At 67.1% G+C, this 26,411-nt stretch overlaps 2 protein-coding genes across 3 annotated transcripts in view; one reads left to right on the top strand and one right to left on the bottom strand.

The window, feature by feature from the left end:
* The window catches only part of LOC111148796 (BRF1, RNA polymerase III transcription initiation factor subunit), a 45,710-nt gene extending 20,582 nt beyond the window's left edge, over positions 1-25,128 (top strand). For both annotated transcript variants that reach the window (XM_022505608.1, XM_022505607.1), the window contains 15 exons: positions 2,164-2,195; positions 4,463-4,535; positions 9,497-9,646; positions 10,747-10,840; positions 11,590-11,716; positions 12,151-12,190; positions 12,275-12,367; positions 15,890-16,159; positions 16,965-17,026; positions 17,335-17,416; positions 17,491-17,546; positions 18,467-18,723; positions 19,997-20,048; positions 20,451-20,619; positions 20,994-25,128. In XM_022505608.1, coding sequence (XP_022361316.1) covers positions 2,164-2,195; positions 4,463-4,535; positions 9,497-9,646; positions 10,747-10,840; positions 11,590-11,716; positions 12,151-12,190; positions 12,275-12,367; positions 15,890-16,159; positions 16,965-17,026; positions 17,335-17,416; positions 17,491-17,546; positions 18,467-18,723; positions 19,997-20,048; positions 20,451-20,619; positions 20,994-21,031 — 1,595 coding nt within the window. In that variant the 3' untranslated portion in view covers positions 21,032-25,128. The remainder of the gene's footprint in view (positions 1-2,163; positions 2,196-4,462; positions 4,536-9,496; positions 9,647-10,746; positions 10,841-11,589; positions 11,717-12,150; positions 12,191-12,274; positions 12,368-15,889; positions 16,160-16,964; positions 17,027-17,334; positions 17,417-17,490; positions 17,547-18,466; positions 18,724-19,996; positions 20,049-20,450; positions 20,620-20,993) is intronic.
* LOC111148797 (BTB domain containing 6) lies at positions 5,758-7,924 on the bottom strand. Its single transcript, XM_022505610.1, has 4 exons — positions 7,545-7,924; positions 7,340-7,430; positions 7,086-7,204; positions 5,758-6,948 (listed from the first exon to the last, which is right to left on the bottom strand). Exons 1-4 carry the CDS (start codon positions 7,907-7,909, stop codon positions 5,916-5,918), a joined length of 1,608 nt encoding a protein of 535 aa, XP_022361318.1. The 5' UTR covers positions 7,910-7,924; the 3' UTR covers positions 5,758-5,915.
* Positions 25,129-26,411: the final 1,283 nt, after the last annotated feature.

Raw genomic sequence — 26,411 nt, 5'->3', positions numbered from 1 at the left:
GTTTGGATTGGGTTTATGGACCCATTTGTGGGGGGTTGAAAGTGCCATTGCTGTGAGCAGCGCCGAGTCTTCCCGTCAGTGACGATCGCGGCTTCCTCCCGGTGCCCCTGCGGTGATGCTGTGTGACTGCTGACGCAGGGCCCTTGCCGTGTCGCCTGGGAAACAGCCGCAGCTCGCGGTCCATACCTCTCCGTGGGTCCGTCCGTCTCCACGGGTCCGTCGGTCTCCGCGATCTGTCCGTCTCCGTGGGTCCGTCCGTCTCCACGGGTCCGTCGGTCTCCGCGATCTGTCCGTCTCCACGGGTCCGTCAGTCTCCGCGCTCTGTCCGTCTCCACGGGTCCGTCAGTCTCCGCGATCTGTCCGTCTCCACGGGTCCGTCAGTCTCCGCGCTCTGTCCGTCTCCACGGGTCCGTCCGTCTCTGCGGTCTATCTGTCTCCACGGGTCTGTCTGTCTCTGTGGTCCATCTATCTCCACGGGTCCGTCCATCTCTGTGGGTCCGTCCGTCTCTGTGGTCTGTCTGTCTCTGTGGGTCTGTCCTTCTCCGTGACTCTGTCCGTCTCTGCGCTCCGGTTGTGTCCACAGGTCCGTCCGACTCCACAGTCTGTCCTGGGCATGGGAGGGAGCTGCAGGCTGGCCCTCTGGCTGTTTGTGTGAGGCTCGCGTGTGGACGCAGCCTGCATGTCCGAGGGTACGTCCCTGGGTGTGGAGTAGCTGGTCAGAGGCGGGTGCGTGGTCAGTGCGACAGGAAGCTGTGGCCTCGGTTCCATGGCGGCCCAGCCAGCAGGTGCATGGGTTGGGGCGGCCTCCGCCCCTGGCAGCGTTGGGAGCTGTGGGGGGCATTTTGTCTGCGTTTCCAGGGTAGCTCCCAAAGGCGAGTTGTTCCCACGTGCTTGTGAGCTCCGTGCTTCTCCTCCACGTGTCTGTTCGGACTTTCAGCTGTCACTTGGCCTTTATTTTATGATAATCGTGTGAACAGACTTCATGTTTTAGAGCAGTTCCAGGTTAGAGGCAAGACTGGTGCGGCCTTCCCCACGTCCCCCGACCCACGCACACCGCGTCCCGGCCCACACCCATGTCGGCGCGCTGTGCCTGTCCTGTCGCACCCATGCCCGTGACATCATGTGGAGGCCTTACTGCCTCGAGGGTCCCCTGTACTCCCCTCTCCATCCCTGGGCCCCACCCCACCCCGACCCAACCCCCGGTAGCCCCGACACGTCGACCGTCCCTGGAGCTCTGCCTCCGGGCTTGCTGCGTCTTGAGCATCTGTCCTGGCACCGCGGGTTCCCGCTCGCTCCTGCGGGTCGGCTCCTGTGACTCCCCGGCTGGCTCTTCTCTCTGCACGTGGTCCCAACAGCCGGTCCGTACCGGCACCCTGTCATCTGGTGGTGACCCTACTGCCCGAAGACACGCCTTCAGAGACGGCGAGAAGCAAGCCTGCCCCTCAGTCCAGGCCCTGGAGGTGGTGGTGGGGTGTCCGGGACCTCGTGGGGCCGTGGCATCGGGGCCTCTTTCTTCCTCTGTGCGTGGGCCCGGGGTCTCCCTCCCGACACGTGGTCTGGCTCTGATCTGTCTCCGTTACCCTCTCAAAGCCGCAGCAGACCCGTGAGTGATGAGACATTTCAGCACACTTGACTGGGTGCCTTCCCCGGCAGCTGGCGTCCTGTGTTCTGTGTGTGTCCCCCTGGGTTCCAGGTCACGGGGGACATGATCTGGTTAGTCTTTAATCATCTGCTGAAGAGTGAGGACAGGTCCCATGCCGGAGTCCCCACAGCTGTCCCCTCAAACACCAGCACCATGGAGGTGCCACCAGCCACCAAAGGGGACTAGCTACGTGTCTGTCCCCCAGGAGCCACGTGTCGGCCCCGTGCAGCGCCTGGTAGGCTCTCCGTAGCTACCGAGGGATGGAGTGAGTGTCCTGGGCTCCTGGGCTGTGTCCATGGGGGGCAGGGGTGCTCTGCGAAGGGCAACTTCATTGGCCCCGGGGTGTGGTTCCCAGGCTCTGGTCGCCTGCCGCCGGCCCCTCACCCGTCCAGGGAGACCCAGCGCTGAGCCTGGATTCACAACGAGGTGCTGTGGCCGGGGGCTGGGTCTGCGTCTTGGGAAGCGGTTGGGTCCTGGAGCCCGGGGGCTCGGGTGCAGACGTTCCTTGACTCCCACCACAGACATGCTCCTCGACCTCAGCGACCTGCTCCAGGTATCCCGGCTTCCCTCCTGAGCCTCTTTCCCACGGGGGGCGGGGGCTGCACCCCACAGCCTGGAGACCAGTCCTCAGAACAGAGGACACACTGGGTGGGGGCCAGTAAACATGGGGTCACCGTGCTGTCCTGGGGGCCGGGCGGCCTTGGCCTCAGAAGCAGTGGAAAGACCCTGGAGAACGTGGTCAGAGGGAAGGAAATGCTCTAACAGAAAAAGCCCTGAAACGCATGTTTCTTCAGCAATATAAAAGCCCACAGCATAGTCTACTTAGGGACCCTGTGTGGGTACCAGGAAAGCATTTTCCGTTGCTTCCCTTGTTTCCGAACCACTGAAGAGGATAGAAGGACCTAGCATGGGGCCACCTGTGCGGATGGGACAGTCACGGGGGCGGGGTCATCGAGGTTCTGCATCCTGTCCCTGGGGACAGCGCTGGGGCAGGTGGGGGGATCACTCCACAGAGGGCTCAGAAAGAGCAGGGGGCACAGAAAACAGATGTGATCACCGTGTGAGAGTGTGTGTGGGTCCCACAGAGATCCCATGCCTTTGAGGAAGGCTTGGTCAGGTGGGGGTGCCCCACACGCCACAGGGCCCTCGGCGCTGACGGAGCTTGCCTTCTGCGTAAGCAGAGGCTGCCCGTGTGCGTGTGTACACGGCATCTCTTGGGAGTCCTGCTGAAGTGGTCTGCGACCTGTTGGAACGGGGGAGCCCAGCACTCCTCGCGCCGCGCCCCTTCCTGGGCTCTCCAGCAAGGTCGGAGGGAGGCTGCTGTGGGGCTCCCAAGGGCTGACACAGGCTCAGAGTTCAGTTCCCACTGAGCACTCCCAGGGGGAACTGGGGGGGTCCGACCCCCCATGAACTTGTGGCTGGCACAGGGGCACTCGGCTGTCTTCGTGCAGAGCCCATCTGCCCGGTGGACAGGAGCGGGAAGACCGGCCAGCCACAGCCAGCCGTGACCAGCCGCCTCCACGGAGACGAGCCATAAACCCAGGGAGGGGTCCTCAGTGTCCGTGTCACTGTTTCTAACACCTGCCGAAGACCGTCAGCGTCTCCGGCAGCGACCCCGTGCGCTGTCCAAGCGCGGCCTTGCAAACGTTTGACTTTGCAGAAAGCCCTTCTCATCCAGGTCTCCGTCTGCCTGGGCCAGGGTCAGGGAGGTGGGAGATGGGAAGGGGACGGTGGGTCAGGGTGGTTCTGCTGCAGTGGGGAGGGGCAGGTGAGTGCCACCCTGGTCCCAAGGGGCTTGAGGCTAGGAGGGTGCAGGAGCTCGGGGTGCCGCTAGGAGACGCTTCCACACGCGCGCGCACCGACACGCTCACTGCGCGTGCACCCTGGTGGGCAGGCCGGGGCAGACTCCTTTCAGAAGGCAAGCTCTGGGGGCCACCAGCCCTGTGAAGGGGGCTTGGAGCAGGCGGCCTGGGTGTGAAGTGCAGCGCCCCCACCCCTCCATCTTCTCCAGAGGACCTGGGATGGCCAGAGGCACCAGTCTGTGCTGCCTGGGAGCCCCTGACGGGCGCTCTTGACTCTTCTTCCTGGTCTTTTCTGGTAGCTCCCTGGGCACGAGGCTAAGGGGCAGGGGCAGGGGCCAGGCCTCTCTCCAGCTTGGGCTGAAGGGGCTAAGCCCAGGCTTTTCCCAACTGTGCACCTCATCCACACGGAACAGCTTCTCCCATGCCTGCCTTCACACACGGCTCAGAAGCCCCTTACCCACAGGCCCCCCGCCAGGCCTTCATGCGGCCTGGGACTGCGTGAAACCCCAGGCTGGCCATGCTGCTGGTCCGCACCCCGGAATCCTAGACCCCGTGTCCACCTGCCAGGAACCTGGCGGGGCGGTGGACTCCACAGCAGCTTTGGGCTTGACGGGAGCAGCTGGGGCAGGGGCAGCCCCTGAGACCTGAAGAGAGCCACGGCCAGGACGGAGCGGGCCCACAGGGACACAGACAAGGATCCCAGCGAGGGGCTGAGGCCACGGCCCGCAGGGGCATGCAGGGGTGCATACTGACGTGAATCACACAGTGAACTCCGGGCGTGCACACCGCTCTCAGCGGTTTCTCTTAGCAAATGCAGTCACTGCGGAGACGGGGGTAGGGTCTGGAGACGTTGTCTGGGGTCGGGAAGCAGGGTGGGCGTGGGGACGGGGGCAGGCAGGAGCACCAGGAGCTCTGACGTGGGACCTGTCGGACTGAATGTGAAACGCGTGTTGTAGGGAACCGAGCAAACGTTTCAGAAACCCCGATGCCCTCCTCAGTTGTGGCCTCTTCCCCACAGGTGAACGTGTATGTGCTGGGGAAGACCTTCCTCCTCCTGGCCAGGGAGCTGTGCATCAACGCACCGGCAATAGGTACGGCGGGGCTGGCAGGGGCCGCAGCAGGGCTGGAGCTCGGAGTGCAGGGACGGGAGCTCCAGCAGGCAGTAAGGGGGATCTGAGAGGGAGCCGAGAGCCCGACAGCTCGGGGGTTCCCTCTGGCTTGAACGCAGCGCGCCCATGGTCAGTCCCTGGCAGGTGTCGGGGAGGCCACAGAGGGAAACAGGCCCCATCTGTCCACTGTCTGGGGCAGGCTGGACCCCGATGGATGGAGTGGGGGCTTTCCCGAGAGGAGTGTTGTCAGTCGCCAGTGGGGACCTCTCCCCGTGCCACCCGCCATCCTCTACACGTGGATCTCAAGGAACAGAGTGCAGCTGGGTGGGGGGTGGGCGGGGGGGTGCAGGGTGGTCCCCTGGGGCTGGGAAGCCAGGGTCTGGCGGCGTGGGTCAGGAGAGGGACGCAGCTGCTTAGCTAGGCCCGGCTAGACCCCCTTCCAAGAGGCCACGTCCTTATGCCGAGTGACACGGCCCCGCCCTCTGGGGGTCAAGCTGAGGTTTTTCAGAAACTGTCCACGGAGCGTGTGCAGCCTGGGAGGACAGAGGCCAAGGGCCCAGAGAGCCTGTCTTACCCCGAAGCCTGCCTGCACGGGGCCGGCAGAGAGCCCCACCGCGCTCCACCACCCTCATATCCAGTACGGCTTTGTCCGAGGCTGGGGGGCCTCAGGGGTGGAAGCAGACAGCCGGCCTCTTCCAGAGCATTCCAAGCCGGCCCCACCGCGGAAGCTGACAAACACACGCAGGGACAGGCGGCCCCCGGGAGGCAGGTTGTTTGGAACTAGGAAGCACGGCTGAGCTGTGGAGGCTTCTCTGTGGGCTGGAAGGGACACACCGTTCACAGGCGTGCGGGAAAGTGTGTCTCCGCTTCCCAGTCCCTCGTTCGCTTCCTTCTTGGTGGCTCTTGTTTCGTGGAAACCATGTTATGGAAACGCAGTTAGACGTGGAGTTTTAGGTGACTTTTCCCAATTTTGGTTTGAAGGGAAGGTTTCAGGTTAAGCGTGGTACGGCCGCGAACTCGCAGGGGCGGGAGGGATGGCAGAGCCCACAAAGCAGGCGGTGTGGGCCCTGGGGGGGGCCTGTACGAAGCCTGCCTTGTGCCCCCGGGTCCGCCCAGCAGCCAGAACTCGGAACCCCTGGCCCTCGGCGTGCGGGAGAGCCTCTGGCTCCCGCTCTGGGCCGCCGCCGACCACGGACAAGAGAGAGAGAAAGAAGCGAAGCCTTTAATGATGTCAGTAAGGCAGCTGGCGGGGGACAATGGGGTCGCCCCGTCCCCTGCACGTCCCTTCCCGGCAGGGCCGGCCGCAGAGAGAGGCCTCCTTCTGGTGCCCGACCTAGCACGGCCACGCCGCCCCTCGACCCCTCAGGCGTAGAAGATGAGCTCGGGGATCTGCCCACCCTGCACCCCGGTCCCGTTGGTGCTGTCCGAGGAGCACTGGAACTGGAAGGTCACCTTGCCGCACTGTACTTCCGTCATGCCTTCCTGCCCGAAGTAGCTGAGCTCGCTGCCGTCCAGGACGGCGCTGGCCGTGTAGAAGGTGTCCTGCTCCACCTGCACGGGGTGCTCGAACCACACCGGGAAGGTGCTGCTGGAGCCGTCCGACACGAACCTGGTCCGCTTCTGCGCCAGCACCAGCCCCAGCCGCTTGAGTTCGATCTTGACGCTGTACTCAGCTTTCCCGGCGCTGGAGCCGTACAGGCCCAGCCCTGCCACGAACACCCTCCTGTCCGCTGCGAACTGGATGCTGTCGCAGCGCCCGCGGTAGCGCCACTGGTTGCTACGGTAGGCCGACGACTGGAAGCGGTGGCAGCGCTGCGGGGCCAGGCCCTTCCTCTTGGTCAGGGGGAAGCTGAGTGGGGGCTTGTTGGCCGCCGTGTACCACAGGAAGATGCTGTGGGTCTCCTCCAGGGTCAGCACGTCCGACTGGGCAGCGCCGTTGGCAAACTCCTCCAGGCTCATGGTGGGGATTCGGACCAGGTAGAGGGCGGGCCCCAAAACGTGCCTCTTGTTGCGCGCGGTGACCGGCAAGCCCTGTCTCCTGCACTCTGCCTCTGCCCAGTTGAGCACGGCCTCGAAGACCACCGCCTCCTTGGCGTTGAGGGCCTCCCGCGTCACGATGATTTCCAGCGTCTGCCAGTCGATCTCACAGAAGCCTTCAGACCGCAGAGCCATCTCGGCCTGCGCGTCGATGACCTCCCAGCAGCGCTGGGTCAGCTCCGGCTCCTCAAACAGCCGGCTCTGCGACAGCAGGACGCAGGCGTTTTTGGCTTCCAGACTCGTCTCCAGGAAGTGGACACAGGCTTTCGCTAGAGCGGGGACGATGTACTTCTTGGCAGCGTAGAGGGTGGCCAGCACCGTGTCGGCTTCCAGGTCAATCTCGTCGCTGTACATGTACCTGGGCGGGGGGCGCGGGCTGCGTCACAGGCTGCTCAGGGTGGCCAGCCGCTGGGGCCTGGCCCAGGGCAGCGGGAGCACCCCACGGCCGCGGGCACCAGCGCCCGCCCCTCCCTGTGCCCCGGGCGGCGCGCTTACTTGAGCAAGATGAGGAAGGCCGCGGGCTCCACGTCGGGGATGTGGATTTCCGACTTGACTTCGGCCAAGTCGCCGTAGAACATGGCATAGAAGACGGAGCTGCCCACGGCCAGGACATACTGCGGAGGACACGGGAGCTGCCCTGAGCCGCGCCGCGCCGCGCCCCGCCCCCGGCGGAGGCGTGGAAGCCGCGAACGCCCCCCTCCCCCCCGGGCTGGGGAGGGCGCCCCGGGAAGGGCCGGACGAGCCTTCACCTTGTGGGCGGGCACCCTGCGGGCCGCTCCCGGGGGTCCCACGACGAAGTGCACGTCGGCCATGAGCTCGTTGTTGAACATGAGCGCATTCCTGCAAAGGGCAGACGGGCGGGGGTCAGGCCGGGGCGGGGGCGCGGGGATCAGGTCGGGCCGGGGCGGAGCGCGGGGGTCAGGTCAGGCCGGGGCGGGGCGCGGCCCGGCTCACCGCTCGCGCAGGGTCGGGTGCACCGACTGCCAGCTGGGGCTCTCCAAGTTGTTGTTGTCGGGCGCGGGCGGCGCGGGCGCGGGCGGAGGCGGGGCGGGCGGCGGGGCGCAGGGCGGGCCCTTCCTGCCCGCGGCGGCGGCGGCGGCGTTGCTGTTGGCGATGTCCGTGGCGGTGGCGGCCGCGGCGCCGGCGGCCGGGTACAGCTCCGCGGCCATCTTCGCGGGCAGGGAGGCCTCCGTGCGCGCCGGCGGGGGACCGAGCGCCCGAGCGCCGCGCCGGGGCCGGGGGGGCGGCTCCGCGAGCACCAGGAGCGCCGTGAGGCACTGCGCCACCCGGCCGTGCAGGCAGGCTAGGGGCAGCAGCATGGGGCCGCCCCGCTCGCCCGCCCGCCGGCGCGCAGCCCGCAGCCCGCAGCCCGCAGCCCCGCCGCAGGGGGCGCCGTCCCGGCCGCCCTCGCCCTGCCCCCCGGCGCCTGCGCGTCAGTCCGCGTCACGCCTCTCCGCCGCGCGGACCACGTGCGCGCTCGCGGCTCGCGCCGCCCCGCCCCTTCCCTCGCGTGGACGACGTGCGCGTCCCCGCCCCCCTCGCCCCCCCCCCCCCCCCCCGGCTGTCGCCGCCTCCGCTGGCTGCGCGCGGACGCGCGTGAGTTTCGGTGCGGTGGGGGGGGGCCCTCGGGAGCCCTCTTGGGAGGCGGGGGTGCGCGCGCCTAGTCGTGCCGCTCGTGTGCGCGCGCTGCCGTGGTCTCCGGGACTGCTCTCGTCCCCCGGGGGCCCTGTCGCCCGGCCGATCGCTCCTGGGGGGCTGCTGGGCGCCCCGGCTGGACCTTCCCTGAATCCCCGTGGGCTCGCCGCGCTCCGCCTACAGTGCGGTCTCGCGGGTTCCACCTTCACCCCAGGCGGGGGCAGAGAAGGAGCCCGAAGGTGGGGGAGGATCGTGACCTGAGCCCAAGTCAGGCCCCTAGCGGAGGGAGTGCCCTCCCTGGCACCCTGGTCCTTGCTGGTCTGCTGAACCTTTGAGTTTGCAGCTTCCCGGACAGGTTGTCCTTGAAGGTCGCTGTTTAGAGGCTCCCGCGGAGCTCGTCTCTCTGTGGCCCGTCTGCACTTGGGGCGCCTGAGGCAGAGCATCCTGGGAGGGCTCCCTGTCCGCGGTGTCTCCAGGCGCTCCTGGCCGCCGCCCGGCTACGGAGCACTGGCGGTGCCAGCCCACATGGGGCTTCCAGGGGCCGGAGCTCAGTGGCCCCTCGTGGATGTGGACTGACTGGCCCCCCGAAGGAGGGTGCTTGATGTTGGTGGACAGCAGGGTCCTGGCGGTCACCATCTGCCCCCACGCCTGCTTTCTGGCTGGCCTGTGGCCCCTCAGGGAGCTCCCTCTTCAGGCCTCAGCAAGGACTTCCCGACGATCCCGTCCAGAGCAAGGCCGGCCCCTGATGTTCCAGCGGCCCCACATAATTCGATCAGCTCCCTCCCAGGGAGGGAGAGTGTGTGTGTGCGTGCATGTGTGCACGGGTCCCTCTGGAGCTTTCCGCTGCGCGGAGAAGTACGGTCACTTGAAGAGCTGCCCACGCACCTGCAGACGGCAGGGAGAAGCCGCGGCTTGAGTTTCGCATGGTGAACTCAGCTGGCGAGTCGGGGGCAGGCAGGCTCTGTCCCAGTCACGACCCGTCAGGTGCCAGACACAGCAGCAAGGTGTCGCGTGTGCCCACGAGCACGCGGGTGCCCGTGCAGGCTTAGCGCCCGACCCCTGCAGCTGCTGTGGGAGGGACGGGGGCCACCAGCCCCCACCAAGGGTTGGGGAAGCCGTGCAGTTGGAGGAGCAGGAGGGTCACCCCAAGGACGGGTATCCTGCTGGGTGGTGTTTGTGCGCCACCCAGAGCTGGAACACACATGTTCCACGGGGCCTGGGAGGGAGGGGACGCACCCTGGGTGGCACTGAGGCGCCCACGTCTGCGGCAGATCCGTGCCTGTACATCCCGCGCTTTGCTCACCTGCTGGAGTTTGGGGAGAAGAATCACGAGGTGTCCATGACAGCCCTGAGGCTCCTGCAGCGGATGAAGAGAGACTGGATGCATACTGGCCGGCGCCCCTCGGGCCTCTGCGGGGCAGGTAGGATGGCCTGGGGTCAGGAGGCCTGGGGTCAGGAGAACCAGGTCCTCTCGGGTCTCCGTCGGGTGGGTAGGACAGCATGGGGTCAGCAGGACAGGTCCCCTCGGATCTCTGTGGGGCGGGTAGGATAGCCCAGGCTCCCTCGGGTCTCTGTGGGGCTGGTAGCATGGCCTGGGGTCAGGAGAGCCAGGTCCCCTTGGGTCTTTGTGGCGCAAATGGGACAGCCGGGCTCTGGAGGCCCGGGATCAGGAGGCCCAGGCACCCTCGGGTCTCTGCGGGGCGGGTAGGATGGCCTGGGGTCAGGAGGCCCGGGGTCAGGAGGGCCAGGCTCTGCTGGTTGTGGGGGTACTGTCTCCAGAGCTATCCTGTTCCTCGAGGGCTCCCACGAGGCCAGCCCTGTCCCTAGTGCCAAGTCACTACTGTTGATGATCCCCGGCCTTTTGGGCTGGCTCCTTGGCCCCCCGAAGGGTAGCTATTCGGTCTTCCTCTGTGTTCTCTAGCTCTGTCCCTGACGCCTTGGGGTCTGACGTAGCCCTTGGGCCTGGAGTCCTCCCTAGCAGGCCTTTACGCCTGTCTGGTGGCCTTTACTCCAGGACACCCCCACCCCCCCGCCCCTGGCTCCGGTCCTTCCTGGGATGCCGAGAACCTGCGTTCCCGTGCTCCGCGGCACGTGGCCCACTCTGGGCCTCTCCCAGTCTGCCTGGCTGTGGCCGCCTCACGGGGCCACTCCCTTCTCTCCCCAACCTGGGCCGTGTTCCCGGAATCCTTACCTCTGTTGCCAACGGGTGCTGGTTGAGAGTCACCTCAGAGTTCGCTCACCAGCTTTGAGGGGTCACACGAGGTTCTCAGGAGGTGCGTTTCGTTCTGTGTCTGAGACGGAAGGCGCGACGACGCACTTTCTGATTCCCCGCTGTGGCGCAGTTGCGCGCAAAGCAGCCTGTGGCTCTCGGGTGTGGGACCGTCATGAGCACTGGGCGACGGTCAGCCGCCGTGAGCCCCCACAGGCCTCCCGGGCAGGCCTTGCACCGCCGAGGTCACCACCCTGACCCGTCCCGAGGCCTGACCTCCCCCGTCCCTTGCCCCGTCGTGCTTCTTTCCAGCACTTCTGGTTGCGGCCAGGATGCACGATTTCCGGAGAACCGTCAAAGAGGTCATCAGCGTGGTCAAGGTGTGTGAGTCCACACTGCGCAAGAGGTAGGTGGCTCTCGGTCGTGGCCTGGGGTTCAGGCACCTGCTCTGTGTGCTGACCACACCTACCTCTGCGGTCCTGCCGTCCGCTGGTCTGGCCGGGACCCAGGACGGCCCGGGTCCTCGAGGGGCTGCCCGCCTCCCTCCAGGGTCTTGGTCTGTCTTCCTGGCCCCCACCAGCTGCGCCTGCAGTGGCCCTTCTGCCCACACCCCAAGGTAGGTTGGTGCACTGAGAGCCCCCCTAGGAAGCCCGGGTGTCCACAAGCCCCCACTTTGGGCTGCGGTGTTTGTGGGGTGGCCGAGCTCAGCGGCAGCGTCGGCCGCGGGTGGGCTGGACGGGGTTGTCGGGAGCCCGATCACCGGCCCCTGTCGTCGTGGCCGTTTTCACTGTGAATGTGCCACATGCGAGGTGTTTCTCGTCTGAGATCGTAGCCTGTGGCACTTTCTGAAGCAGGTAAAGTATTTTGCACGTCTGATGTCTGGTTCTCTTTGGAAGTGTTTTGTTGAGAAAAAGTTGTTTATTTTTGGACGTCTCGCGGGTCGTAGGAGGCGTGGGTAAGCTCTAGCTGGCGACTCCCTGGGGCTGCCGGCTTGGCCTCCTTGCGTCTGGGCCTTCTCTGAGTCTCCCCGTGGGAGCGGCCAGCGTGCGTGGCCTTTCCTCCCCGGGGCCCCGCTGTTGGCCGCGGCGAGGAGGGATCGTAGCCGAGCATGGCCGGGGCGCCAGGCGGCTCTCTCCAGGGGCATTCCTGTCGCAGGCTGACGGAGTTTGAAGACACGCCAACGAGCCAGCTCACCGTGGACGAGTTCATGAAGATCGACCTGGAGGGGGAGTGCGACCCCCCCTCGTACACCGCCGGGCAGCAGAAGCTACGCATGAAGCAGGTGAGTGCTCCGCGCTGGTGGGCCGTGCTGGGCCGTGCTGGGCCGTGCTGGGCTGTGCCTGGGCCGTGCTGGGCCGTGCCTGGGCCGCGCAGCACGCCGGCATCTCGCGGTGTTACCGTGTCCTGTGTCCTGTTCTTACTTCGAAATGGGCCAGGTTGGGTCTGTGTCCCCACGGCATGCAGGGAGAGGTGGGCAGACAGGTGGAGTTAGGGGCTGAGCCCTGGCAGCGTGGGACGTGGGGTGCCAGGTCCCTCGATGGCCCCCACATCTTCTCCACAGCCATCAGGGTCAGCCCCAGCTCTGCCCTGGGCGCTCTCAGCGCAGTCCGGTTCCTTCGGTGCGGGAGTCGGCACGTGTCTGGGGGGCTGGGGACCCGAGCACCATGAAGCTCACCGCTCCCGCACACGGCCCCCTCGTCCCCACTGTTGTTTCAGCTCGAACAAGTCCTGTCCAAGAAACTGGAGGACGTGGAAGGTAACCCGCCCGCCTCACCGCGACAGGTGCCTCCGGCCCCTAGAGCAGTGGGCTTGAGCTCAGTGTGCGCGGTCGCCCCTCCAGGTGAGATCTCCAGCTATCAGGACGCCATCGAGAGCGAGCTGGAGAATAGCCGGCCCAAGGCCAAGGGGGCCCTCGCCAGCCTGACCAGAGACGGTGAGCGCAGCCGCGTCCCCCACGGCCTGCAGGGCCAGCCCTGCTCACGTCACCCACACCAGGCACTCCCTGCTGGCCAGCCTCTGGCCCTGTCTGCTGCTGCCCCGTCCAGGACCGCAGGGCCCCCCTTTACAGGGTCCCGCCCCGGACACCACCTGACCCTGACGTGCTGTGCTGGGTGTCCAGCTGCTCCCGGGACCTCTGTGCCCCCAGGTTCTAGCTTTCAGGGGAAGCTGGTCCTCAGCACCCAGATCTTAATTCCGGGCTGTTCTGCCACTGCCCCCGGAACCCCTTCCTGCCGCCTCCGGCTCCACGCCTGTACCGTCCCAGCGGCCTTGCGGCGTCCTCCTCCCCGTCGGTGTCCTCCTCCCCGTCATGGCTCCCACATAGCAGGGGGCATTGCAGAGCTGCTGTGCCCATGCACGGGTCTCCGCGCACACGGGCCCTTTCTTTCGCTCCTGGACGCTCCCATGTTGCCTTCCTGCCCAGTCCTCGGGGCCCCGTTGTGAAGGTCTGCGCGGGGCCCCGTTGTACGTCTCTCTGCTTCAGCAGGGCCTGGTGCTTACCACCCCTGCCTCGGGCTGTCTGGAGGGCGGGTGCCGCTGCTCCCCAGCCCCTGCCCCAGCCCAGCGCCCCGTGGACCCACTCCCAAGAGTGGACATCTCCCGCCCCGTGGGTGTTCCTGAACCGCTCTCTGGGCCAGGCCACCTGCCTAGTGCTGCTGCCCTGAGCAGTGTCCTTCCCCATCTTCCGCTGCTGCCAGATGTGGAAGCCCCAGGTTTCCAGGTCAGCTTCTGTGCACTCATGGGTCGGAATTCTGTGTCCACCCTCGCTGCTGCGCGCTCCGCCACGGGTCTTCCGTGTGAGTGACCGTGTCTTCTGCAAAGACCGCTGCTTTGTGCTCACCACCAACGTCCGGCCTGCTGACATTTCCTGAAGCCCAGGCCGTGGCCTGGCCCTTCAGCCCCTGCTGAGTGGCCCAGGTGCCGCCCAGGACATGGTGCTGGCTTGGGACTGGGTGCTACCTTGTCCTGAGAGGGCCGTGCCCACGCACAGTTTTCGCTGGTTGTTGTCTGGGCCATCGGTGAGCGCTTCGACATTTGTGGGACCCGTGCAGAGCACGTAGGGTTTCCTGGGCTCAGTGCGACCTGCTCCCCCAGGGATGCCCCGGCCGGGTTGCCCCACGGTCTGTGCGTTTGCTCGTGTCCTTGCGGGGCTGTTGTCTCTCTCCCTGGCTCTCTCTGGTTGGTCAGTAGTTACTGGTTCCCCGCGAGTGCCACGTCTGCACTGCGCCGTCATTGCGTCGGTGACCCCCCGCTCTGCTCCCTCAGCCCCTCCCACTCTCTGGCCCCCGGAGCCGCTGCCCGAGGGGTTCGCGCCCGTGTTCGGGGTGTGCGCAGGGAGCCCGTGGGCCTCTTTAGAGCTCCGTGCTGCCCAGGCTTCTGCTCGCGTTTCCCTTCGAGGCTGAGGCTCCCGACAGGCATATGGTCTGCAGCTGGGGCAGCGCCGTCTCTCTTACAGTCTTGCTCCAGGCGTCCACGCCTGTCCCCATGCGTGGGGGTGTCACTGGTGCTGTGCCCCTTGTGGTCGTCTGTGGATGGGGACACCCGTGAGCCCCTGCGTCCCCCAGGGCGTTGCTAGCTCTTCTGGTTCTCACTCTGCCCGGTGATGCCTTGAGGACGGAGGTGGCCAGTGTCCGCTTGCCCGTGTGGCGACTGCTGTGCTCTGACACGGGGGCGTGTGTGCGGCGTGTGACTCTGGTGCCCCAGCTGGAAGCTTTTCTCCTCTAGTAGTCGGAGCCCATCCCCAGTGCGCCTGTGACTCGGGCGGGTTCTCTGCACCCGGGGAGGCCTGGCTCTGCACCCGTGGTTTTCTTTGTGCCGTTGCCTGCACAAGACCTGTGTGCACTGCCCCAGCCCTGAGGAAGCCGGCCGGCCGTCGGCCACCAGCAGGCCCCTCACCTCCTGCCCTAGGCTCAGCTTCTCACACCTGTTCTGACGGGAACGACGGGGGTGCGCTCCCTCTTTCCTGCTCCCCACGTCTGCTTTCCTACGTCATGGGTGGCAGACATTTCATTCTCTGTCTGGACTGAGCCCGAAGCTAGGTGGGGTCATCCAGCGGTGATGGGACCCAGGAGGCCTGCGTGCCACCCTCCTGCCCAGCTCCCCGGCTCCCTGCCCAGCCTCCAGCTGCCACGCAGTGCCGAGGGGACCGGCCAGGCAGGCAACATTTCGGGAGAGGCCTGGGGAAGGAAGGGAGCCCTGTAGCGGCGTGGGGGAGCTGGTGCTCACACGGGGTACAGTCGGGTTGTGGAGGTCCCGAGCCGGGGCTGAGGGATGACACGGCCTAACTCAGGCTGAAGGGGCCAGGGGCTGGGAGCAAGGAGGCCAGTGGGGAGGCCTGACTCTGCAGGTGCTCCCGAGGCCCAGCCTGTGGGACGGGAGTGCGGACGTGCAGGGTGCGGGGGCGCCCAGACATTGGGGTAGGGGCGCGGCGGGGTGCCGGGAAGGCTCATCGCCCCGCACGACTTTCCTGTGCACAAGGAATCGGACGGCCTTTTGCCCGCACAGAAAAGGTCACAGAGATGTGAGGTGCCGCGGGAGGCTCCGTGCTTACCGGGAGCTCTCACGTTGGAAAGCGGGGGGAGGCGTTCGGGGGCGGACGTCCTGATCGTTAATCGCTGTGTTGGGCGACGTTCACAAATTTCGTCGGACAAAGCGCAACGTGAAGACGCAGCCGCTTGGTGAGTCCCCGCCCCGGAGTCAGTCGTGCTTTCCGGAGTTCTGTGTCCACGGACGGCGCGGCGTGTCTTGACTGCCCTCCGGCCGCCCCGCGGACGGCGCAGGTCGGGTGTGCAGCCCCGGTGCACGGTGCGGGAGAGCGGCCGGTCGAGCACTCTCGGGGTGATTCTAGGTTCGGGTCGTCGCACACGTGGTGCTGGGAACGTAGGGGTGCAGGCGTCCGTGCAGATGTGCACGTGGCCGCGACCGGGGCGCGCACCGAGCTGCGGACTTGCTGGGTCGGCGGCAGGGCACGACCCGGGCCTCGGAGAAGCCGCCCCGCCTTCTTCCCGCAGCTGCGCCGTGTACCTTGGTTGGTCGTGCGTTCTCCTCGCGCGGAGCCCTGAGCGCTCCTGGCGTGCTACGGACACGCACTCACGGGAGGGCAGAGCTCCCTAGTCTGCCGCGTCCCTGCGGGGGCTGTAGGGCTGGCTGACCGTGTCCCACCCGGACGTTTTGCCCGATTCAAAGCTGCACGCGTTTTCTGTCGTCCTTTCCTGAAGCTTCGGTGCTCTTAGCTGCCGTGTCCGTTTTGAGGGACTTTCTGTGCAGCGTCAGGTGTGTAGGCCCCAAGGGCTCCCCGCGGGCACCTGGACATGGGGCCGCCTCCCAGCGACGCGCGGCTCCGCCTCGACGCAGTGGAGCGAGTGCCTCCTGCCTCTGGACGGTCGCGTCTGCCGGCGCGGGGGTGTGGGGTGTGGCTCCTGCAGGGTTCTCAGGGTGTGTGGTGTTGCGTCCGCAGGCTCCGTGGAGGACTCCACGTCCAGCTTGTTTGGCGAGGAGGACCCCGAGGACGAGGAGCTGCAGGCCGTCGCCAGCCACCTCAACAAGGACTTCTACCAGGAGCTGCTCGGCACCGGCGTCTCCTCCAGCTCTGGGGAGGCAGGAGGCCCCGAGGGGGACAGCCGACCCCCGGCCCTGGAGTCCCTGCTCGGCCCCCTGCCCACAGCGGCCAGCCTGGGCATCTCAGACTCTATCCGAGAGTGCATCTCCTCCCAGAGCCAGGAGCCCAGTGAGTGCCGGGGAGGCCCGGGGAGGGGCGGATGGGGAGAGGGTGGGGTGGGGGCTGTGGCCGCGGGCTCTGGGTCCAGGTCACCCCGTCCCATCTGTGGGGGGAGAGGTGCCACCGGATGTGGCCTCACGGAGGGCGGCCGGGAGGGTTCTGCCAGTTCCCCCGTGCCGGGCGGAGCGGGCCGTCGTCGACCCCAGTGTGTGAGGACACCCTGCGTACCGGCAGGGCTTGCCACTGTCCCCAGACCCCTCCTGCGCTGGCCCCCTGGCTCAGGGCTGGGCCAGAGCCGTGTGCTTGGTTGGGTGGTGGCTGCAGGCTCCTTCCTGCCTGTCCCTCTGCGTCTGAGCTGACCACCTGGTGGTCAGAGGCTGCCCCAACTGCTGGGCTTTGGGGCTTGTGCTGTTGACCCTGGGGGATGGGGGTGTGGCCAGCAGGGTTTGGGGATGTCCCGAGTTCATCACTGAGGACTGGCTGAGGGCCCGTCTCCTGGACCGGTGAGCAGAGAGCCAGACGAGCCACGCTTCCGCACTGAAGGTGCCTGTGTCGTAGGGAGTGGACCTGGAGGTCCGCTGGGGCTAGTGTAGTGTCCTTTCCGCACGCAGCCCTGGGCTGTGAGTCACGCAGTGGCACACGGAGGGGGCTGGGCTTGCCAGCGACGAGGGGGCTGCGGTCAGCCCTTGGCCAGAGCCGAGGTCCCAGAGGAGGCGGCTCCTATCCTGGAAGGGGTCCTGAGATGGCCCCGGGGACGTCTGCGCTTGCTCAGCAGAACCTGACGCAGACGCCGCGGCCCTGTGCTTCCCCGTAGCTGGAGCGCGTGGGGACGGCGAGCTGGACCTCAGCGGCATCGACGACCTGGAGATTGACAGGGTGAGCTCCACTGAACTCTGCACGGTCGGGGCCCCAGGCTGCCTCCCCACAGGCCCTCCCGTGAGCGGGGCATCTTCCTCGCGGCCACATGGCCCTGGAACCCATGTCCGTCCACTCTGTGCCTGTGGGCCGGTGTGTGGACCCGGCTCCACTCCCGACCTCAGCAGGGGTTGGGGGGGACGGGCGTTGCTGACTGGGTCCCAGTAAGGAGCCTGTGGCCCGCGGGTCAGGGGCCCGCCCTTGACCGGCTCGTCTGTGGGGAGGCGTGTTGGCAGCGAGGCCTGAGTGTGGCGCTCTGCTCTGCCCAGTACATCCTGAACGAGGCGGAAGCCCGCGTGAAGGCCGAGCTGTGGATGCGGGAGAACGCCGAGTACCTGCGCGAGCAGAGGGGTAAGCGCCCGCCCGCCCGCCCGGGGGCCGGGGCCGCAGGGCCTCTGCTTATCCTGCCGTGGGGGGCTTTTCAGAGAAGGAGGCGAGAATCGCGAAGGAGAAGGAGCTGGGGATCTACAAGGAGCACAAGGTGAGGCTCGTTCGGCGCGTGGAGACCCGCCTTGCCCCTCCCCAAGTCACACGAGGTCTCCCAGGGCGGCGGCTCCGGCCACCCCGTCCTGCACGGTGCTGGCCTCCCCTCAGACAGATGCACCCTCAGCTTTGGGGAGGTCCTTAGGCTGAGTCGGGGCGTCGGGACCCCCACTGAGGGCCCTGCCCCAGCTCTGGGACCCCCTCTGGGCCCTGGGAAAGCCTGCTTGTCACACGTGTCCTGCGGACGTCACAGAGACGTGGCTTGCCGCTTCTGTGTGGCCGGACAGGGACTCTGGCGTGAGGGAGTGGTCGAGCCCCCGAGCAAGAAAGGCAGGAGCTAGGCATGCGCCCAGCGTGGGTCGCTGGTCTGCTTGAGAACCTTTCCGGGGGGTGGGCCTGCAGCTTGGGGTCTGGGCTTGAGGCCCCTAGTAGCGTGGTCAGCAGGCAGGCGGGCAGGGGAGGAGCTGGCAGGAGGCACAGTTCGGGCTCCTGTAGGTGGCACACACCCAGGACAAGGTCTCCCCACGCTGGGTGATCTGTCCAGAGCACGGCCCCTCGCTCTGCCTTGTTCAGGTGGCGACAGTGTTCAGCACAGCCAGGTGTCCGTGGTGGGCTTGTGGGCAGCTCCCAGTGCCGCTGCGGGCGACCCCTCCCGAGAGGCCTCACACCCTGAGCCCTGCCATCAGCTCTGCAGCTGAGGGATGTGGGCTGGCCTCCCCCTTCTGAGAGGAGGAGGTCGGAGCCGTCCTTGGGGGGCCTGGGCCAGCGCCCTGGACACCTGGACTCCTGGGGGTGGGGCTCCCCAGCAGATGCTGGCTGCCCGGCCCCCCCCCTCGGGGCCCAGCTGGCAGGACCCCCACCTCGCCCGAGACACCTGGCAGGTCGCCAGGGGGCGGTAACTCCCCTGTTTCTGTTGAGCCCAAGAAGTCTTGTAAGCGACGGGAGCCCATCCAGGCCAGCACGGCTGGGGAGGCCATCGAAAAGATGTTGGAGCAGAAGAAAATCTCCAGCAAGATCAACTACAGCGTGCTCCAGGACCTCAACAGCAAGGGCGGGGGCAGCCTGCGTGGGGGCAACGCGCAGCCCCAGGAGCAGGCTGGTGCTCGGAAGCTGTCTCGGAGGAAGACGCCCGCTGGCAGGAGCGGGGCTGACCCCGTGAGCAACGTGGGGAAGAGGTACTGTGCTGGGTGCGGGCAGGAGGCCTGGGGGGGGTGCAGTGCCCACCTGGATGCTGGGAGCAGACGTCTGGGTCCCATGCCGCACCTGCGGCCCTGGCCGGCCCGTGTCTGTGTGGGGGGCAGGTGGCTGGGGGGGGGTCCTACCCTGCATGCTGTGTTCTGTCTCTGGGCGGAGCGGGCCAGCCTCTTTCTCTGGGAGGGTGTGGAGTGGGGAGAGTAGAGCCTCCCCGTTGGCCTCTCCTCCCGCTGTAGGGAGGACCAGGGCCGAGGACGGCCCAGGGGAGGCATCTCCCGCTGCAGCCACTCCCTGCCGTCCCCACACCCTGCTGCTGAAGCAGACCTCCCAGAGCCTTGACCAGCAGCAGCGGGGCGGCAGCCTGGAGAGCCCCGGAGCAGTACAATTTTAGGTCACGTTTTAAAAAAACTTATTTTAGGGAGGCAGGGAGAGAGAGCTCACAGAAGCGTGAGTGGGGGGAGAACAGAGGGGGAGGAGACGGGAGGGAAGGACTCAGGTGCAGCAGAGCACGGGGCTAATCCTTCAGCCCTGGGATCCCGACATGAGCCTTTCGGCCAAGAGTCGGACGCTCCACACGTTGAGCCCCTGGTGCCCCCGATTTTAGGTTCTTACTCGTCAAATGACAAACGAGCATCGGGTCTGCCCAGGGCTATCTGCCATCGACCAGCGTAGCTTTTGAGCTAAAATCTGGCTTTGTTACCAACATTAAAAAGGAAGTTTTCACAGAAAAACCCTGATTTCCAGCTTCCGGCAACCGCCCCGATCCCACCCCCACTCCCACCACTGTGCCGTGGCCCCACGGGGGTGGTACTCAGGCTTGGTGCCACTTGGCCCGTGGGGGTGGCGGCTTGGGGCCCGTTGTGCTGTCAGGAGGGGCAGGTGCAGTCACGCACGCACTTCTGTGTGGCACGTACGTGGGGCATGTGTGCACGTAGGATACGCCCTAGCAGAGGGGGCACGGGGTGGGCGTGAGCCCCAGCAGAGGGGGCAGAATGCCGACTGGGCCGGGACAGGTGAGGAGCGTGAGGCCGGGAGGCTCCGCTGGGAGGAGCGACATCAGGGTGAGTGCTGAGGAGGGGGTCCGGCTTCTGGGTGTGGGGTCTGGGGGAGCAGAGTTGGAGGAGGGGGGCCTCATCCTCACCCTAGGGCCGGGCACTCAGCGGCCAGAGACGCCGCCCCTCAGCAGGCTGCTTGTTGTCCCCCGACCCATGGCTGTAGCCTGGACTGAGGCTGCCATGCTGTGCTCTCTTTCAGGTTGAGGCCGATGGTGTCCGCCCAGCCGGCCAAGAAGGCAGCTGTGGGGGAGGTACGTTGTGCAGCCACAGCCCGGGACGGGCCTGGGGACTGTGTCTGTGAGCCACTGAGCAGTCGGCCCGTGGCAGGGAGGGAGCATGGGCTCTCCTGGCCCATGCACAGCGGTCCTGAGGCCCACAGATGGCAGGGGAGTGGGCCTGAGCCCCCAGCCACATACTGTGGGGCTGGGCCACATCCTCTGGGCAAGGCCTGTGGCCTTGAAACAGAAGCCTCATGGGGGCTCGTGAGTGTGGACGGGCTGGACAGAGGGGCTGCCTGGGAGCTGTGGGGGCTCCGAAGGCTGGGAAGTGTCCAGGACACGGGATGGGCCAGTGGGCCCTGGGAGCCCAGGCTGGCGCTGTGACTCCCGTCCCCCGGGGCAGGCGGCCTCCCACAGCCTGTGCCCCGGTTGCAGACCTTGCTCCCAAGCTCGCCCAGCCTGGGAGCCGAGCCCGTCAGGCCCACAGCGGTGGTGGAGAGTGGGCCTGTGTCCTACCCCCCCGAGGAGGACCCCGACGAGGAGGACCCTGACGAGGAGGACGGGGAGCCCTGTGTCAGCGCCCTGCAGATGATGGGCAGCGGTGGTGAGGGCGCCCTGTGGGCGGGATGGGGATGACAGGCCCTGGGTGGGAGCGGGGGTGACTTCTGGAAGAAGGCACGAATCCTCTGCTCCTGACTAGCCCTAAACTCAGAGCTTTCGGCTTTGAACGAGACCTTCTCTTACTCCGGACGGAGGTTGGGACCAAGATGCAGATCAGTGCGTCCATGTGGGGAGCCCGAGCGCTGTGAAGGCCGTGGGCTCCAGTTTGCAGGGGTCTGCCTGGCCAGCGGGAGCCAGGCCCCAGGGCCTTGGGGAGGTGAAGACAGCACGGGCAGAGGGGGCCTGAGCCCCTCCAGGAGGGGCCACCCAGGTGGGCCCCGCCCCAGGGTGTCCACGGCTCTCCTCTGTGCCCCACAGATTATGGCTGTGACGGCGAGGAAGATGATGGCTACTGAGCCGCAGCCCTGCAGCCTCACCACAGCGGCTCCGCACCTCCGTGGCACTTGCCAGGACCCCGTCTGGAGCGCCGTGAGGGGCGTTTGCCCGGCAAGGGGACTGGGCCGGTGTCTTCGCATCTGGTCCAATGTGGGTCTTACGGCCCAGGAACCTTGGCAGGCGGCACCTGTCCTGCCCCACGGGAGGACACTGAGGCATGAGGAGGCCCACTCTGGGAAGTGAGTGCTGGACGGGGGTGCTGCTCCTGCGGAGCTAGGTGCCTCAGCCCCCGCCCCTCCCCGGGCTGAGAAGTGCCGCACCCAGCCTTCCCGCCCCCGTGTCTCCAGCTGGACCGGCTTCTCCTGCACCGGGTGTGGCCCAGCGGCCGGTGACCTGAGTCAGCAGTGCTCTCCGCAGATGAGGGACCGTCGGGTGCCCAGCGGCCGTGGGGGTGCCCTGTGCAGCCTGTGAGGCTGGCCTGACCCTGCCCCGAGCCGGAGTCCGGAGAGCGGGGTCTTGTTGGAGTGGGGCCTGGCTCAGGGTCTGTAGACGGATGGCAGACGGAGCGTCCTGGCCGCACCACTGCCCTCCCCTCCAGCTAGGGGCCCAGCCCCGCCACTTGAAGGCCCAGGGACCACTCTGAGGGCCTCAGTGTGGACATCGCTGCGCTGGACATGGCCAGGGAGGCAGGGCAGGAACTCTTGTTCCTTGAGGCCATGGCCTCGGCCCCCCTGACGGCAGCCAAGCCAGGCCATGTCGCCTCCCCAGGGCTCAGCCCTCTGTGTCCAGGCGGGAGTGTGGCAGAGTCTGTGGGCAGGGAATCTCGAGGTCTTTGGCTGCACCCGTCCTGGGCCCCAGAGAGCCGGAGAGGGCTGTGCGGTCGGCGGGACAGGAAGACCTACCAGAGCAGACACCCGCTGAGGCTGTGGCCTGTGCTGCCTTGCCGGGCTCCGCAGCCGGCCCTGGAGGAGGGAGGCCACGGCAGGGCGCCCGGCCCGTGGGGGTGGGAGAGGCACACAGCAGGCCCCTGGCCCTGTTGTCAGAAGGACGGTGGGGACGTGGCTCGGGCTTCATCCTCACCCCTCACGTCCACCCCTGTAAGCAGTGCCTGAGCCTGTGCAGCGGCATCGGCTGTCCTGGCCAGGGCCCCTCGTGGGAGGGAGGGCTGGGCTGCAGCGGCTCTTCAGGGAGCCTCAGCACTGGCTGTCTGGCCCTGGGGTGTTCGCTGTGCCATTCAGGAACAGAGGGTGGTGGGCCCACAGGACCCCCATGTGGAGGGGTAGCTGTGGCTTTGGAGGTGACCGGGTCGCCTTCTGGGACCCGGGGCGCCGGTGCAGCATGGTGTACGTGGCAGGCTTCGAGACAGGGCTCAGCGAGGGGGAGGCGCCTCCGCTGGGAGCCAGGGCCAGAGCGGGTTTCCGGGCAGAGGCTAGTGGGAGAGCCGCAGCTGCAAGGCAGGGGAGGGAGGGGATCCCACGGGGCGTTGGCAGAGGGGAAGGGGACTTGAGAGAAGAGGCAGGCGCTCAGGGTGGCCGGCGGGGCCAAGGCCCAGAGGCGAGGGGGGAGGAGGCCCGGGGAGGCTGGATGGGCAGGTGGGGCTCTTGGCACATGAGGTCTGGGGAGCAGACGGCAGCGAGCGGGATCTGGCTGAAGCAGGAAGGGTCAGGGTCCTGCATGGCTTGGAGATGGGTCAGGGAAGAAGGGCTGGTGGGAAGGACTGTCCCCTGAGAGGGTGTGGTGTGGAGGGTCATGTGGGTGGGAGGGCATGTGGGGTATTCATGCTTGGGTGGTGGTCAAGGTGCTGGTCAGGGGTGAGGCCCAGGCTAGCAGCCGGTAGGGTCCCTCTGGGCTGTGGCCCCGTACCTTGTGTGCCGGCCACCACGGCCACATGTGTGGGCCTGAGGGGGACATGCAGGCCTGTCTGCGCCTGTCCGTCTGCGGTTACGGGCTGCAGCGGCTGGGACAGGACCTCGAGCCCCCACTTCACCACCTGCTGGCCTGTGTTCTTGCAGGGCGGGCGGCAGGAATGGGCACTAGAGGCTCAGAGAGCCTGGGCGCCCGGGCCAGGGAGAGGGCCAGGGCCTTTGGGAGCACTCGGTCCAGGGTCCAAGGGTCAGCGTCCCTGAGATGCCGCGAGGGCCAGGGGCCTGACTCAGGCCGGGTCTGGCCCCGAGGAGGAGCACCGGGCAGCGGCCGGAACACGCATTCCCCTGCTGCACGCCATTGCCTGCGGGTGAGGCTGCTTCTGGCGTGGGCTCCGCGGCCTCCCTGCGGGCGGGATGCCTGTGGACCACCTGCCGGCTTGGACGGCACCGCGGGAGGCCGAAGGGCACAGGCATCGGCGTGGAGGGGGCCTCCCTGGGCCGCATCCTCACAGCCATCCCCCTCCTGGGTGCCGGGGCCTGGCCGGCGACCACAGGCTCGTCCTGAGAAGGGCACACGGCTTTCCACTACCTCACGGCAGAGCCAGGGGAGGTGGTGAGGAGGTTCTGAGAGCCCTGGACACCCGTCTGTGCTGACCATCTGGGAGCCCATGTCCACCCACTAGCACACACGTGCCCATCCCTGAGCCTGCGGAGCTGGAACCTGAGGCCAGCACGTAAGCACGGCTGGGGTTCCCGTGTGGGGGCCCCAGACAGCCAGCGGCCCTCCCCAGTGTCACGTAGGGAGGGCTTGAGTGATGGTGGAGCGGGACGGACGAACTAGCAGCAGCCTGGGCGGAGGACAGTGTGCAAGGACACAGCTGTCCCCACGCAGCCATGCACGTCCCCATTGTGCCATCCTCGCGCTTGTGTGTGCCGCTCCCTGCGTGCACGCATGTGCGTTCACACACACCTGTCTGCAGCCACCGGACCCCTCCTTTCTGGGCACCAGCCCCTGCGAGGCAGGTGAGCTGCAGTGGGGGCTGCGGCCAATGGGGCCTGCTCCCCAGAGAGGAGGGTCACCCAAGACCCAGGGCTCGTGCCTGTGTGTAGCTCCCGCTGGTCGCCCATCCTGCCCCGAGCTGTGGGGCCTATACCCTCCTATGCCCCGAGCCCTGGGGTTGGAACCGCAGTTACCCTCTGACAGGGCTGCAGCGGGCGGGTGGGCCATGGCTCCTCCGAAGATGGGGCCAGGTCTGCGGCTGCACGCAGCCCGACAGCACGCTGGCTAGTGCCTCCTCGGCCGTTCCGGGGTGTCCCAGGCAGGCAGCGGGGCCTGGAGGGCGGGGAGAGGTGGGCAGGGGGGAGGCTGGGAGGAGTGCTCTCTGCGTCCACCTCTCCAGAGCTGTCCCTGGTGAGTGACATCTGTCCAGTGGCTCCAAAAGGCCACCCTCCCACACCTGCCCAGCCTGCTGGCTACTGTCACCAGTAGCCATGGGCACCGGCCTGCTCGTCCCCCAGTCTTGTGTGTACTGGACTCACACAACCCGCCCCCAACCAGGTGCCCTCCTCCGGCCCCACGGTGGCTTCCGGCTGGGTCAGGGCCCCGAGCAAGAGGCGGGACTGGTGGCCGTCCATGGGTACCAGCGCCGCCCGACGGCAGTGGGCTCTGGGGAGGACGGGCAGGGGTTGGGCATCCCCCGGGGACTGAGGTCCCCCAGGCAGTGTCTGCTCTGTCCGGGGCTGCCTCCAATGCATCCAGCTCAGGGAACCCAGCGGGAGCCCCATGGGGTCTGCTGGGGTGAGCACCTCCCCTTGGCCGTCCCGGAACTGGGCAGCAACACCTCTGTCCGTCGCCTGTACCTCCCAGGGTCACAGTGTCCCCCTCTGTCCACCTCTGGGCGGCTGCAGCCCTGACAGACTGCGTGGTGGGGAGGCACAGGCAGGTCCGAGGCCGGCAGTGCGGGGTGGCCGTTGTGGGTATGGGTGCCCAGTCCTTTGTTGATGCAGCTGGGGCCTGGGAAGAGAGTCGGGCGCCTGGGCACCCCAAGGCTGTGGACAGTCCAGCCGGGCTCTCAGGGACTCAAACTGCAGACCACACATGTAACCGCTAGGGGGACAGGGTGCCCAGCCATGTGTCCTGGCCCTGGGCACTTTGCTCAGCTTCCCTGCCCCCTGGCGGCCACTTGAGCACCGTCGGGCGCCGCCCTTGGGAACGCTGTATTCCCCGAGTAATAAAGACTAGAAGCCTCAAAGTGGGTGTGCGGTCCTTGTCCACAACGTGTCAAGGCCACCAACATGTCGTTGGAGGGCCTGCCTGGCTGGGCTCCCAGTACACACGGGCATCAAAGGCTCACCATCTCGTACACTGTCCGTGTCCCCTTCCTGGGTCTGAGGACCCCTTTGCCCAATAAGGCCGCAAAGACTGGCCCGGAGAAAAGGTGACCCTAGCCCCTAGCCCTGGGGGTTTAGCAGGAGCCTCCTCGCAGCCCCAGACCTGCTGCTTCCCGGACCCTGACCGCCCCTGCATGTGCAGCCGTGCCCAGAGCACCGTGGGCACCGTGGGCAGTCAGCCTGCAGCCCACTGGACGCTGCACCTCAGCTGCCTATGGTCCTAGACAGACCCGGATTGTGGCCCCCTTCTCTCTGCCCCCATCCTGCAGCAGGGGTGCCCCAGGACCAGCCAGGCTGGGGGTGTTGGGACATTGTGCTTGTCCTCTGTCCTGCAGGAGGACCGCTGGCCCTTCCTGTGGCCCCCATCCCCAGCTCCAGCACCAAGAGCCTGCCCATGCCCAGGCCCCATGCTGTCTTCAGCAGGACACACACACACCCACCCCCACCTGCAGCCTGGCCCCAGGGGGACACCAGAGGGGCTGGTCGGCTCCTGGAGGGAGGGCTCTTGAGTCGGGGCTTCCAAGCTTTGCGTGTGGCCAGCCGATTAGTGCCTCTGCCTACGTGTCGAGAGGGTCGGCTGCTCCCTGGGGAGGCTTGGGCCCCAGCCAGGCGGGCAAGGGGGAGGGGCCAAGGGACAGGCTCCAGAGCTGCAGGCCCTTCAAAGGGTCGTGGGTGGTGGCAACGGCATGGGGCTCTATGGCTTTCCTGCCAGCAGAGGAACTGGGCTCAGGAAGCCATTGTCCCCATACAATGGACCCGGCTGGGACCTGTGAGGGCAGGGGCTCCAGATTGGTGGAACCTGACCTTGACCCTGATCTACCACTGATAGTCCTCAGCACTGTCCCACGGCCACTGCGGCCGGCCCTGGCCAGGAAAGTGGACAGCTGCTCCCATCCGAGGATTAGTGCACCAGGGAAGGGGTGATGGGTGGCGAGCACTCGTGGAGCAAACCGGGGTGGGGGGCTGTGGAGGAGGCACCCACCAGCCCTGGTCAGCTTGTGGGTGGGCAGGGAGGGACAAGTCCCCTTCCGCCACAGGGAACAAACTGCTGAGGCCTTGGGGACTCAGCCACTGCCTGGGAGGCCGAAGCTGGATGGAGAGCCTGGCCATGTGGGGGCTGCCCTTTCCTGGGCGGGGGGGGGGG

Source organism: Enhydra lutris, unplaced genomic scaffold (assembly GCF_002288905.1).
Source record: "Enhydra lutris kenyoni isolate GAN:26980312 unplaced genomic scaffold, ASM228890v2 scaffoldscaffold20, whole genome shotgun sequence".
Lineage (NCBI taxonomy): Eukaryota > Metazoa > Chordata > Mammalia > Carnivora > Mustelidae > Enhydra > Enhydra lutris.
Note: the sequence above shows the minus strand (reverse complement) of the source record. Positions and strands in the feature narration are given on the sequence as shown.

Coding starts and splice junctions, on each gene's coding strand:
- LOC111148797 (XM_022505610.1), bottom strand. CDS start 7,909: ATGCTGCTGCCCCTAGCCTGCCTGCACGGCCGGGTGGCGCAGTGCCTC. Junction 7,431..7,544: donor CACCCGACCCTGCGCGAGCG/GTGAGCCGGGCC, acceptor TGCCCTTTGCAG/GAATGCGCTCATGTTCAACA. Junction 6,949..7,085: donor GCCTTCCTCATCTTGCTCAA/GTAAGCGCGCCG, acceptor CCCCCCGCCCAG/GTACATGTACAGCGACGAGA.